The sequence below is a fragment of the Tachyglossus aculeatus genome, chromosome 4, assembly GCF_015852505.1.
Source record: "Tachyglossus aculeatus isolate mTacAcu1 chromosome 4, mTacAcu1.pri, whole genome shotgun sequence".
Classification (NCBI taxonomy): Eukaryota; Metazoa; Chordata; class Mammalia; order Monotremata; family Tachyglossidae; genus Tachyglossus; species Tachyglossus aculeatus.
The window spans coordinates 122,013,182-122,027,941 of NC_052069.1; the positions used below are offsets into that span (position 1 = coordinate 122,013,182).

Here is a 14,760-nt window from a genome sequence, read left to right on the forward strand (position 1 = left end):
ACGCACGTGAGGTACAGAATAAAGATCGAACTGTGTTTTGTTTTTTGTGTTTTGTTTTTTTACAGTAGACCAGTTGAATTCTCATGAAAACAGATCTTCAGCACTTCAATGGAGTGTTGCTTGCCATATCTTCCAGAAGGTGCCAAACGGATTCCAAAATAATAATAATTATTATAATAACCATAATCATTATAACAATAATAAAAAGGTACAATATGATACATAAATATGGAAGAGCAGTTGGTAATATGAATACATTTTCTCTAGACGAGATCACAGTTTTATTTGTAAATATTACATTTAAATATATATATACACACACATATATTTTCAGCTATATATATACATGTGTATATATATCTATCTATATGTGTATATATAGAGAGAGATATCTGCAGACAGGTAACTGATTACTGAGGCCAAACAAGGCAACTCCCAATAGTTCCAATTTATCTCCCCTTTTGACTGCTGGTGTGAAGGATGGTTCGAGCTCCTGTTTCTATGCACTCAGAATTCAGTATCTGTTTGGTGGCTGAGTTGTGACCTCTCACTCTTTGGAGAAAACATTTTAAACAAACAAACCAGGAAAAGAGTTTCCAACAAAAGAACATTGCAGCACTGAGGTGTTAGCTGAAGAATGTCGCATCTCAGCCCCAGCTCCCTCACCACTTAAAACCAGCTATGACAGTGTAGCACCAATGCTATCTGAATACAGTAAATCAACTTCTGCATTGCCTCTTTGTACACAGAGGAAGTAATTGGATTGTAATTGGATCTCAGAGCTGGAGAACAAGCCAAAATAGTGAGGGGAGGGGAAAAGCTTTGCCAAATCCATTAAAATAAAATTAAAATTTTGAAAAACAAAAGCCCGTTAAGTCTCTCACTCGCTTGCTCTCTCTCACTCTCTGTCTCTCTCCCACTCTCCCCCAAGTTCATTATAACTCAGAAGTACAGCTGACTACTTGAAAACATCAAACTAGTGTTTGCACTGCTTCTTAATGATCAATGATCCCGTTCTCTCTTTAAATGGGAAGTCTTTAATACTAATACTTTGAGCATATGTTGTCCTTCCTTCCAAGCAACTCAAAGTGCTATTTAGATCATCAATTCATTAAGCCTCACAACCCCTCTGTGAGGTAGGTAAGTATTATTATCCCCATTTTGCAGATGGAGAAATTGAGGCACAGAGAGGTTAATTGACTTGTTCTTGGTGACACAGCAAGTCAGCAGTAGAGCTGGATCTGACAACCCTAGCTCTAAAATTGGGTTTCCTCTCTTGGCTTCTTTTTTTTTGTTTCATCTAAAGTAAAAGTCAAACTGGACTGGACACTTGGGGGTGTTTTAAGGAAATGGAAACAGAATGTATTTTTTTGTATTTTTTTTAAAAAAACAAAAGGTGTGGAATTACCTGTCTGATCACTTAGCAGCGTTTTTGAAGGTCTGAAATCGGACAGTGCAGTGAATCTGAGTGCAGTAATTAGAGCACAGTGAAATACTGGTTAAATATAGAAGTACAGTTTTATAATGTAGAAAGCACAAATACACACTTTTTTTTTTTCCTTAGGATCTGGTAAACCAAATCCCCCACACCCTTTCCTAAGGAAAAAAAAAAAGAGAAAAAAGCAAAACTCTCAAAACAGCAACAACAACATATCAAGAAAAAAAAAGCTTAACCTCATTTCCTGGACCTATCACAATGCACAAGAAAAAAACAGACATTGTTATAAAAACCCCACTGGATTTTTCTCTAGGGAAATCTACACATTAATGCCTAACTCGCTACTCAGTTTGCAGAATAAGTGTCTTCCTTTTGGGCACACCAAAATAGTTTTGCCCCTCTTGGTTCTGGATCATGCACTATTTTTCTTTGTTTTCTTTCTCATTTCCTTCCTTTTATCTGTCTCAGTTTTTGTACAGCCTCCTTATCAGATTTGTTTTTCCACATGAATGAGTTGCAGCAAGAAACTGGTTTATTTGATTCTTTTTTTTTAAACACAGGTGAAACCTATAACAAACCGACAGTTACAACCAAGTTAAACCAAAACTGTAAGGGAGGTAGCTTAAACCAGTCTGAAAAGCATCCTCGGGGTCAAGCTATCTCAGCTTTGGAGAAAGGGAGCAGGAGCAATAGGAGAAATCCAGACTCCCTTTTAATTCAGGTGGGATGGGCCTAGCAGCATATGGGGGCCACCCACCCTATGACCTCACATTGGTCTCTCCTATTTGTGTCTCTCCAGCTCCCTTATTAAACATCTCCAATTAGCAATGATCTCTGGACCCCGGGTCCCCTCACAGAAGAACAGTTGGCACAAAATCAGGGGCAGTGCAATGCGTCCTGGATCAATAGGTTGATTGGTTTTGTGGCTTTTAATGTTTTATCAATCCCTGTAAGTCCTCTTATCCTTCGGAGTCTGAGAAAGTACAACGGTTCAGAGCCACTCTCCTCCTTTCACCTTACTAGACCGAGGTCTAAGACACCAGCCCACACTGAATACCCAATTCTTAGGACTTTGGGTCTGCCATTAGCTGAATCTAATTTGGAGATATCTTCTCTAGAGCCATCTGTTCTTTGCAGGAAGAAGCAACAGTAGTTTGAGTAGCCCAAGGGACTTACGCTGAAGGAGCTTGGAGGAGGATATGCCAATCATAAGGATCCTCTCAGTAGAATCCAGTTAGTAAGAAAGGGAAATACAAGCCAAACTCCTATTCTGCCCTCAAAGCCAACCAGGAGGAATCATACTAAGGGCAGCTTCTCCCTTTTTTATCAGACAATAGGCTTGAGACCACTGGGTGCTGATAAAATGATTTTTGGCAAAGCCATCTTCTTATTTGCCTGTGCAACTAAATTTCTTTACCTTGGAATCGTGGGAAACCCCATTTTCTTTGATAGTGATTTACGAGATAACTGGAGAGAATGAGGGGTTAATTCACTGCTCTGAAAAGTGTGTCTCCCAGATTGGTTTAGAGACCAGAAAGTGATGCTTCCTCCCCCTCCTCTAGTTGTAAGCTCCTTCTGGGCATGGACTGTGTCTACCAACTCTACTGTTTTGTACTCTCCCAAGCACTTAGTTCAGTGCTGTGCATACAGTAAAGGTTCAGTAACTGTCATTGATTGACTAATTGATTCTATCTCTTTCTCTGTTGCACTCTCTCAAGTGCTTAGTGCAGTACTTTGCACTTAGTAGGTGCTCAGTAAATATCATTGATTGATTGATTGGGATACCTCATGCTGCTGACAGGGCTGAGTCTCGGTCTAGTGAATACTGAGCAGGGTGAAAGGAAGCAGATGCTTCTGAGCAGGTCTAGAGCCACTGCCACATACGGAGATCAGTATGAAGGGATAAAGAGAGCAGGGATAAGGGTGAACTAAAATAGATTTCCCCCAGCAGAGATGAAAGGTGCCTCGAGATCTTTAGACCTGCCTCCCTCATCCCCAGCCCACCCCCCTGAAGGCTTATGGGCTAGAAATCAGGCACATCAACCAAGGATCCGAATCACGACATAGCCTGGGTGGGGATGACTTGAACACACCATTCCTCACTGGTAGCAGAAAACCCTGGAGTGGGTTGGGAAATAATTCTATGATAGCTGCCAGCATTGTAACCATGGGGCATAAATAGCTTCTGTTGTACTCTTCCAAGCACTTAGTACAGTGCTCCACACATAGTAAGCACTCAAAAAACACCACTGATTGATTGATTGATAGCTTCCCCAAAGTCAGCCAATTTACAAAACTTTCAGATGATTTGGTTTTAATATGCTTTCTTATTGCAGTTAGACTTAGCCTCCTTCTTGGGGGAATAAGCTGGGGGAGGAGAGAGAAAATGGTCATCTTTATATTGAAGCTTAAGGAAGAGTCTGAGCTCTGGAATATGACAAGAAACGCAATGTTTTGCCAAGGGATATCACTCTGTAGTGCACAGGAAAGCCTTCCACATCTCCTTTCTCACAGACCCATAAGCTACCTGAAGTTTCCTTCTGTAAGAGACCTAATATCTTCTAATTTTTTGAGGTCAATATCCTTCTTGTTCAGCTACACTACCTAGCCCTTATATTGGAATCTTCCTTAAGCTGTAACGCATTAAGCTCAGAAAATCAAATGAAAAGAGAACTGAAACCATCACAAAACATCTGAATTCTTTTCTCCCAACTTCCTCCTGATCCCTAAAGCATAGAAATTCATCATAGAATGGAAAAGAGCCTGTTGATGCTATGAAGGTTCTTGGCCCAAACAGCACCAGGGGAAATAGTTTCCAAGTTACTTTGATGGAGACAAGAGTTCAAAACGTTCATCGTCATCATCATGATTATCACTATCACCATCATCACCGTCATCATCAGCAGCATCAGGAACATAAAAAGTGGGTCGAATGCTCAGCCTTTTATGGCCCGTCTTTTCGGATGTATTTGGAATAGATTTTCAAACAGCAGCAACAGTGGTTGGCCATGCTATTGATGGTGTTTACTCCACTGAAATTGAGCAATGTATGAGAAGCCAATTCCAGAATTTGATGAATGTTGTAAGGGTAGAAAGAAAAGTCCACTATAGCCAAACTATTTGGAAAGGTCCAGTTTACTTGGGTGGAGGGAAGGAAAACTGGAGGCGGGGCAGAAGGAAGGGACAGGACAAGGTAAGACTTCAGTGCTCTTCCATTTAGAAGGTTCTTTGAAGATCCTTGGAATTTGTTCGACTCCAATCCCCAGGGTCCTGGAGACTTAATACTGACAAATGTTGTTCTAAATGCTAACACTGTCCTTGGTAATCTTTGCTGTCAGTCAATGTCCATAGTATGATTTGGGGATTTCTCTTGCTCCTCAACTCTCTTTCATCGCCTCTTTAAAGCCAACACCACTATCAGAATTGGCTCAATCGCTGTGCTCAACAAGTAACAGGATAGAACTTTTTTTTATTTTTCATTTTAAAGCCAATATAGGATTGAGGCAGCGGTTCTGAAGTCTTCAAGCTGGCGCTGTCCGTTTTATTTAACCCAGTGTTAAGTGGATCCCCAGAGGAGGTGAAAGGCAGGTTGTAGGTGAACTATAAGACAGATTGTTTGGTTGTTTAGGGGGTGATTTCACCCTGTCCTGACACAGTAAGGAAAGTAGTTGGGTGGGACATAGCAGCAGCAGGAGTAGCAGCAGTGGACATGCATCAACGGTAAGTGTTGAGGGTGGGATAAGCCTCTCGGTTCCCCCAGGTGCGCTCACCTCTGATCCTCCAACACCCTGAAGAGCCGGCCAAGCCTCAGTTCTTGTCAGCCCCTGTCTTACAGTCATCCCAGATTGTAGGTCCCATCTCTCTGGGATCCTCCACTGGTGGGGCTGGTGGAAGGAGGAGGAGGAGGAGGAGGAGGGGACACAACCTTTTGCCTGAAAACAGGAAGAGTAGGGTGGCTGTGCTGAGTGTTACTGATGTGACTGACACTGGTGCCCCGAAGAGAGAGTTTCCTTCTCCACCCCTTCCATTGGCAAGGGCCAGCCTTAGAACCCAGTCAGAGGGTGAAGTCTTTCTTCCCCTCACCAATGCTCCAAGCAGGGAACACTTGGCGGTCAGCATCAGCTTCATTGACTCTGAGAGCTCAGATTCTTCTGTGTATAGTGTCATGGCTGCGGACTGGAGGGGAAAGCATGATCTTGCTTGCATCTCTCCCTTGTTCAACTCTGTGATATGCACGCTAAATGTGAGTGGGCATATATACTTGCTGATATATAGCCACACCTTTATGTAGCTATATAGCTTGTTTCTCACCTTAAATTGGGTACAAAGGGTTGAAATCAGGTGGGCACATAACTGCACAGCACATGCTCTTTTGCTATTTCAACATCTTGACTTGACCTTTTTTGTCATTTTGATTATTATTAATATAGAAACCCCACTTTGAGTGCTCCTTGGGTAAAAGTAAAGGCAGACTGGTTGAATTCTAAGGGTCCCTGGTGCAGAGATGCCATTCAATTGAGCAGCTAACAATAAAAACAATACCAAAAGGGATGTGGTGTCTTTCTGAGCCTGCCTTTGGCTGTATGATCTTTGCTTCCTCCTCTTCACCCTCGACTAGCCTTGTGTGTAGCCTTGTAGATCCTTTCGGTTGTGCTCCTGGGCTTTGGGGTCACGGCAGGCACATTCCCCCTGAAGGTCACACGACATAGGGAAAGGTGTAACCTGCAGGGAGGACAAGGGGAAGAAGAAACACTGTGGGTAAAGCATTGCCTCACACTGCTTCTATTTTTACTGCCCCTAACTGTGCTTCTTTTCCTAACACCCTCCTCCTGACCTTCATGAGCCTTCGCAACCCCTCTTTCTCAGTAATGGCAGAAATTGCATTTATTAAGCACCTGCAGAGTTCAAAACACTGTACTAAGGAAGGAACAGGCAAAAATTAGGCATGCAGGGAAGCAGTACTGCCTAGTAGATGGAGTATGGGCCTGGGGGTCAGAAAGTCCTGGGGTCTAAACCCAGCTCCATTATTTGTCTACTGTTTGACCTGGGGCAAGTCACTTCACTTCTCTGTGCCTCATTTACCTCAGCTGTCAAATGGGGATGAAAACTGTGAGCCCAGTGTAGGACAGGGACTGTGTCCAACCCAATTACCTTGAATCTACCCCAGTGCTTAGCACAGTGCCTGGCACATATTAAGTACTTAACAAATACCTCAATTAGTATTATCATTACTATTATTATCATTGGACATGGTCCCTGCTCCTGAAGGGGTTGGTGGCTGCCATATTAAAGTGGGAGAGGGAACTGGTGATAAGGAGAGATAATGATAATAATTAATAATAATTATGGTACTTGTTAAGCGCTTACTACATGCCAAGCACTGTTCTAATCACTGGAGTAAATACAAGTTAAACAGTTCGGACACAGTTCCTGGCCCACATGGGGCTCACACTCATCCCCATTTTACAGATGAGGTAACTGAAGCACAGAGAAGTTAAATGACTTTCCCAAGGTCACAGAGCAGACATGTGGTGGAGTCGGGATTAGAACCTAGGTCCTTCTGATTCCCAGACCCAGGCTCCGTCCACTAAGCCACACTGCTTCTCAGCGATGAAACCACACAAACAGTAAAACAACATAAGACAAGGATAGCTAGTTATACAGTCAGAACAAAAGCAGTAGGGTTCTGTGGCTAGCGGAGCAGAGGTTTGGGCTCCTCGTGGCTTAGAGTCTAACAGTCACAACCTCAGCCAAGGTGACCGTCTCTATTACAGCAGCCACCATGGCTTTCTTAATGATCTATTTTATGTGTAAGCCTTATGCTGTCTGACCTTCCCTTTAGCCTTCTTCCAGGGTTCCAGATAAAAAACAAAGTCAACTGCCAGCTTCCAAAGATTCTCATTGCCATGAAATGGTGCAAACTGTCTTCAGGGTGTAATGCCATCTCACTGGCATTAATCATTTTGATTCCAAAGGTATGAGTTGTGTTTGAGCCTAGGTGCTCCATGTAATCATCTACAGTGCTACTGGTGGGGAGAGGGGTGCAAAGTGAGTTTCCACTGAATGGCTTGAGATCACAGGATGGTTTGCTACCCTAAGCCTAGGCTGTGTTTTTGTACTTCATAAAGGTCAGACTAGGCATACCCGGTGGATATTACAAGCTGCTGAAAGAGGCTGCAGACTGTGGGAGTGGCGTTTAAAGGGCAAAAATATAGTCATTGCAGCAGCAGCAACAGCGGTAACCGCCTTCAGGGCCTGGCTGGTGGAAGTGATTTCACATTATTGCATCACCGTATTTGCATAAAACAAACCCCCAAAAAAGTATGTATCGGTTGCCTGGAGCACATTCCCGAGAGTGTCTCCCATCTGTGCAGACAGAGTTAATGACCTAATTCTTTTCCCTCCCCCTCTTCCAAGACAGTGTCACAACCTGTTCACAAAATCTCACAGAGTGCACACACAAACACACTCAGTGTTGTTGCTACAAGTTCCCTTGCTTCTCTTTCGGCTGGGATGCATCAGCTCAATGGAGGCTCTGTATTCATTGCCCCATCTCTACAGCAGCTCGGAATGTATAAAACGCACACCATGGCATCACTCTCTTCTGCTTCACTTTCTCTCCCATACCTGTGGCTACCTGCCTGCATGGATCACTCAGCTATTTCTTTACATCCAACAGTGAGGTTTGTTTGGCTTTCAATCCCGAGGACCCTGACTAATAACAAGTCGGTATTTCCAATACAATTGGATTAGCTAATCCACCCACCACCTAAGGGGTGGATCTGAATTGCTATCCCAAGTTTTGAGCTGGGAAAACTGAAGGGCGTTCCTGACAAACCATGGGAAGAGCTTCCTTTCCCTTAAACAAAATTCAATCAGCTGGGGACCCTGAAAAATCTATTCCCACTCTCCCCACCGGGTTATGAACCATCTTCTGAAGATAATTTGAAAGGAGAGAGTGACTGGTGGTTAGAAGAACAGGAGGTGACATGACAATGGAAATGGAAGTTGGAGAGACCAAAATGGAGAAATACACATAAAATGGGAGGGGTCGGGTGAACCTAAGAGGCACCATTCAAAATCTACCTTGCAGGCTGATTCAATATTCTCCAGGACAAAGCAGCTGGAAAAACCTCCTCAAAATTTGGATAATCCTTTAACTCTGACACTTGTCGAGGATAGCAAGGCCTTTGTTATTCGATAACTTCAGTGGATTCATCATTTGGGTCTGTATGCCTTCTACCTCTATCAGATCAGGAATGCAGGCAGGGAATGTGTCTGTTTATTGTTATATTGTACTCTCCCAAATGCTTAGTACAGTGCTCTGCACACAGTAAGTGCTCAATAAATACAACTGATTGGCTGACTTACTGAATGCAACTCTAAATGGTTGGCAGAAGGTGCTGGAGGCAGAACTCAAGGGATTGATTGCAGGCCCCATAATTAACCACTTGTCACTGGGCACTTAACCTCTGGCCATGTGAAATTTTGGGCTTTGTGTGTATTTGTTCTTGGACTGACTTGTGACTTCACATCAATTAATCAATGGTATTTAATGAACGCTTAGCGTTTACCGTGTGCTGAGCACTGTACTAGGCATTGACAGAGTACAATACAACAGAGCTAGCTGGTAAACACACTCTCTGCCCACAGCGAGCTTACAGTCTAGAGGGGGCATGCTGGTCTTCTACCCTGAATACTTTCTCCTTCCTCCACAGCCCCATGTAATTAGAAAAGCAAACAAGTGATTAAAAGGAAACACTTAACAGCCAACCTGAACAAACGTTTGGTAGGGGGAGCCTGCTGTGTTTCTGTTTTTGCTGGGGGTGTGTTGGGGGGGTTTTGTATTTCTGTTTGTGTGTACCCAAATGTGAGAGAGGCTCTCTTTACAGTGTGATAACCAACCAAACCAATCTTACCCCTCAAGGCTTGAGTGTCTCCCAGACTACTCATTGGAAACAGAACTGCAAAAGCAGCAGTTTGGTGTGAATCCCATGCCATTAATCAGGATTTCCTTCTGATTTACAACTCAGGCTTTTCTTCCTGACCCACCCAGAAAAGCTCAAGCCCCCTGGACTTCAATTCCCTAGGGGATTTTAGTCAAGGCCGAGCCTTGGCTTCATTAGGTCCTGTGTTGAAAGTAGCCCAAGCACTACAAGGCTGAGGGCAAGGTGAACAATATGGCACCTTATGGGTACTTAATAATAATAGTCACATTAATAGTAATAATAATTGTGGTATTTGTTAAGTGCTTGCTATGTGCCAAACAATGAACTAAGTACTGGGATTAGATATGTAAACTTGTTGTGAGTAGGGAATGTGATGGTTTATTCACATATTGTACTCTCCCAAGTGCTTAGTACAGTGCTCGGCACACAGTAAGTGCTCAATAAATACAATTGAATGAATGAATATAACATAAGAAAATTGAACACAGTACTTATCCCACATGGGGATCACTGTCTAAGGAGGAGGGAGAATAGGCAATTTAAACCCATTTTACAGATGAGGACACTGCTCTTCACCTAGGTTTAGAAGACCCTCTATAGGTCCTCCAAGATTCTGCTCCCACTATCTATAAATAAGTGTTGCCTATCTACCTCTCCCATTAGATTGTAAATTAAGCTCATAGTGGGCAGGGATTGTGTCTACCAACTCCTTTATACTGTGATCTCCCAAGCACTTAGTACAATGCTCTGCACACAGTAAGCCTCAATAAATATGATCAATTGATTGATTGAAGACAGGCAGTGGGCAATTTACTTCTGCTAGAATTTCCCCAAGGGCTCAATAATAATAGCATTAATGATGGTACTTGTCAAGCGCTTACTATGTATCAATCACTGTTCTAAGCGCTAGGGTGGATACAAGTTAATCACATTGGACACATCTAGTGGGCCCTCAATTAATGCCATTCATTGACTGACTGATCAGTGTCTGGCACCCAGCTGGCTTCAGTCAACGCTGGGCCTGAGGATGATGAATCGCCAGAAAGCATTCTGGCTCAACCTGGGTTCTTCAGGCCCTCAGGATTTCTTTTTATCAATCAACCAATTGTATTTATTGAGCACTTTCTATGTGCAGGGCACTGTACTAAGCACTTGGGAGAGTACAATATAACAGAATTAGCAGATATGTTTCCTTCCCACAGTGAGCTTACAGTCCAGAGGGAGCTTTCTCCCCATTAAGAGCTCAGAGGTTTTCCTTCAGTGAGAAAAGCTGCAAGCATGACAGATGTGAACTCTCCTCGCTATTCTAAAGTTTCTTCACTGACAAATGGACCAACCAGCAGGGGTCCAACTCACTATACCTCACATCAGACCCTAACTACTTACCAAACCCACTCTTTAAATGATGAAATCAATTTCTTTATTTTTTGAATGCTCAAAATGCCTTGGTAAAATATCCTTTAGACTGTGAGCCCCAAGTGGGACAAGAACTGAATCTGATTGTGTTGTACTTACCCCGGCACTTTGTTCAGTGCTTGGTACCTAGTAAGCACTTGGCAAATACAACATTTATGTATGTTGCCTGGCTTGATTTTTTTTCTAATCAAAACCTGAGATTCCTCTTCTCTTCCTTCATCATCATCATCATCATCATCAAAATCGGAAGCATTTATTCAATGCCTCCTGGCTATTGCCCTCTCAAAGGTCACCCAATGACCTCCTTCTTGCCAAATCCAATGGCTTCTACTCCATCCTAATCCTCCTCGACCTCTCAGCTGCCTTCAACACTGCAGACCATCCCCTTCTCCTCAACACATTATCCAACCTTGGCTTCACGGACTCTGTCCTATCCTGGTTCTCCTCTTATCTCTCTGGCTGTACATTCTCAGTCTCCTTCGTGGGCTTCTTCTCCCCCTCCCATCCCCTTACTTTAGGGGTTCCTCAAGAGTCAGTTCTTGGTCCCCTTCTTGGTCCACCAAACTAGCTCTCTTTCTCCCTTCAAAGCCCTATTAAGAACTCACCTCCTCCAGGAGGCCTTCCCAGACTGAGCCCCCCTTTTCCTCTGCTCCTCCTCCCCTCCCCATCACCCCCACTCCCTCCCTCTGTCCTACCCCCTTCCCCTCCCCACAGCACTTGTGTATATTTATACATATTTATTACCTTATTAATTTTATTAATGATGTGTAGATAGCTATAATTCTATTTATTTTGATGATATTGACACCTGTCTACTTATTTTGCTTTGTTGTCTATCTTCCCCTTCTAGACTGTGAGCCCGTTGTTGGGTAGGAACCATCTCTATATGTTGCCAATTTGTAATAATAATAATGGCATTTATTAAGCGCTTACTATGTGCAAAGCATTTGTACTTCCCAAGCGCTTAGTACAGTGTTCTGCACACAGTAAACGCTCAATAAATATTATTGAATGAATGAATGAATGCATATTAGGTGCCTAGGGAACTTAGAATAACGGTAAAAGCTCTGCCCTTGAGCCACAGCTTATGCATTCACCTCATCCCAAGCCCAGGCTAACAGCAGGAGCAATCTGATGGTGAAGAATGTGGAGAAGAAAGGAAATTTTTCAGGCTAAAATTCTGAATGGGTTCAAGAAATATTTGAATAAACTGTGGACATGAAGTACACAATATTAGGAATGTAGAGGGATAGGGCTTTCATCTATGGAGATCCAATCAGAGTCCTTCTAGGTGTGACAGATGGTCATTTCAAAATAGGTAAAGGATGAGGATAGCCGAGTGTGGGAGCTATGACAATTATAAATGTCAATAACAGAGAACTTCTGCTGAATTTCTAGCACATTTCAAAGTCCCGGGAATCTGTAGTTGATTGCTTGTTTCAGACAATCAATCAATCAATGTTATTTATTGAGCTCTTAGTGGGTGCAGAACACAGTACTAAGTGTTTGAGAGAGTACAACAGAGTTGGTAGATATGTTCCCTGCCCACAAGGAGTTCGCAGTCTAGCGGGGGAGATGGACATTAATATAAACAAAAAAAATTAGCGATCTGTACATAAATGCTGTAGGACCGAGGGTGGGGTGAATATCAAGTGCCTAAAGAGTGTAGATCCAAGTGCCTAGGAGATACAGAAGGGAAAAGGAGTAGGGGAAAAAAAGGATTGATCTTGGAAGGCCTCTTGGAGGAGATATTATTTTCATAAAGATATGAAGGTGGGGAGAGTGATGGTTTGCTGTAAATGGAATGGAAGGGAGTTCCAGATCAAAGGGAGGATGTGGACAAGGAGTCAGCAGTGAAGTGGATGAGATGGAGGCACAAGGAGCAAGGTGGCACTAGAAGAATGAAGTATGAGGGCTGGGATGTAGTAGGAAATCAGCGAGGTAAGGTTCGAGGGAGAAAGCTGATTGAGCGCTTTAAAGCCTCTGAGCACTTCGGTGCAGAATATTTCCGAATTCTAAATGCATTTTCATGTGATTCAAATTTAGTGTTCACTTGGTCACACCAAGATGTGTTCATTTGGAATACCAACTGGCAAATTAATAGGCAATATTTGTACACACATGCTCATAGAGACCTGGGTACTCAGGCCTTACACAAAGGGCTTGTGGAGGATGGCTAAGCACTCTGTATGACTCATGTGTTCACACAAACTCAAAGTGGCAGAGAATGAGACAGGCAGCCAATCATCCACTCCCGGTTTTGCTTGAAATACTAAGTCCAAAAGAATGTATCTCTTTTGGACGTAAAGCACCACCCAACCCATGGCAAGATGCACAATTTCTGGGCCAAGCTGAACATTTCCAACTGACTGAACATTTCAGCGCCTGCTGAGTTATTCTTTACTAAGGATATTTTTAATTCTTGCTCTGCTCCATGAACTGAAAATCCAAATAATTATCCTTTGTATTACTCATCCAATTTTTTACCCTTAGGTCCTAAAGTCCTTTATAAAAAGCCAAGAGATCAATTGAGCTCCTCAGAAAACTATGCACTATAAATAATGATCCCTGCCATCTTGGAAACACCCTCAAAGCATTTTCCAGATCAGATCTCATTCATCCTCACAGTGACTCTGGGAGGCAGATGGAGTTTATTCTCATTTATGAGAAAAAGAAGCCAGGACATGAAATAAGAACTCAAAACTACTGAGATGGAGTAGTATCACATAACCCTACTTACTCCACTAAGGGACAGGAAGTCTTCAGTGAGATAGTTAAAATAATAATAGTGATAATGACAGATGTAGACTACCCAGTGTGTAGCTATCATTAAAAATCACTCTTTAGTGGGTACAGCATGGGGCCTGGGAGTCAGAAGGACCTGGATTCTAATCCCGACTCCACCACTTGTCTGTTGCGTGACCTTGGGCAAGTCACTCAACTTCCCTGTGCCTCATTTCCCCCATCTGTAAAATGAGGATTAAGACTCTGAGCTGTATGTGGGACAGGGACTGTATCTACCCCAACATGTAGAACACTCCCTGGCATATAGTAAGTGCTTAACAAATACCATAATTATTATTATGATAATTATTATTATCATTATTGTTCTTACCATTTATCCTCCCAAAAAGCATTCAGCCATAAGGGTCAGATGTGTCCCAGACTACTTCAGACCTTCTATGGATCCTTATCTTAGGCAGAGAAGGTATCTTGAGGAACTGACAGCACCTAGCGCAATCTTGTAGCATCTAGGTCTGGGATACTGAGCCTACCACAGTGTCTAGTGGCAGTGGCACTCAAAAGCTAGTTGACAATGAAGCTCATTGACAATGAAGCTCACGACATTGCTTAAAGAGATGAGCGGAGTATTCAAGGGTTTTTGGCTTCTTTCCTTAGTATACCCTTGGATATCATGGATGGGACCCTAAGAAGTTTAAAGAACTTAATTTAAATCTTTGAAATGGACTTTATGTCATATTTTGAGAAAGTTAGTGTAGCCAAGGAAGGACCTAGGATCTGAAGGCGTCCTTTCAAGATTTTTGAGCAGAGAGGAAGGGTCTACTAAAGCATCAGGGAGGCTTCCCCTCAACCTCTGGATTCACAGGGGTTTAATCAATCAATGGCATTTACTGAGCACTTATTATGTGCAGAGCACTGTTCTAAGTGCTTGAGAGACTACAATTCAAAAGAATAAGCGGACACACTCCTTGCCCATAATGAACGACCTGGTCACCACTGGTGTCTGTTTATTGTTGTATTGTACTCTCCCAAGCTCTTAGTACAGTGCTCTGCACACAGTAAGTGCTCAATAAATATGATTGATTGAATGAATGAATGTCCAGAAGAAAGGTGAGACAATGAACCCTATGAAAAATTGTGATATTTCACCATCTCCATGACTGGCAAGACCCTGACCAGCATTTTTAGAGACTGGCCACTGCATAGCATTGTCTA

General features: G+C 42.8%; 1 protein-coding gene across 1 annotated transcript in view; it reads right to left on the bottom strand.

Annotated features, from left to right (window-relative positions):
• Nucleotides 1–3,190: 3,190 nt before the first annotated feature.
• The window catches only part of PAPPA (pappalysin 1), a 287,178-nt gene continuing 275,608 nt past the window's right edge, over nucleotides 3,191–14,760 (bottom strand). Inside the window, exon 22 of the mRNA XM_038745960.1 lies at nucleotides 3,191–6,160. Within this exon, the coding sequence (XP_038601888.1) occupies nucleotides 6,053–6,160 (108 nt within the window). The 3' untranslated portion in view covers nucleotides 3,191–6,052. The remainder of the gene's footprint in view (nucleotides 6,161–14,760) is intronic.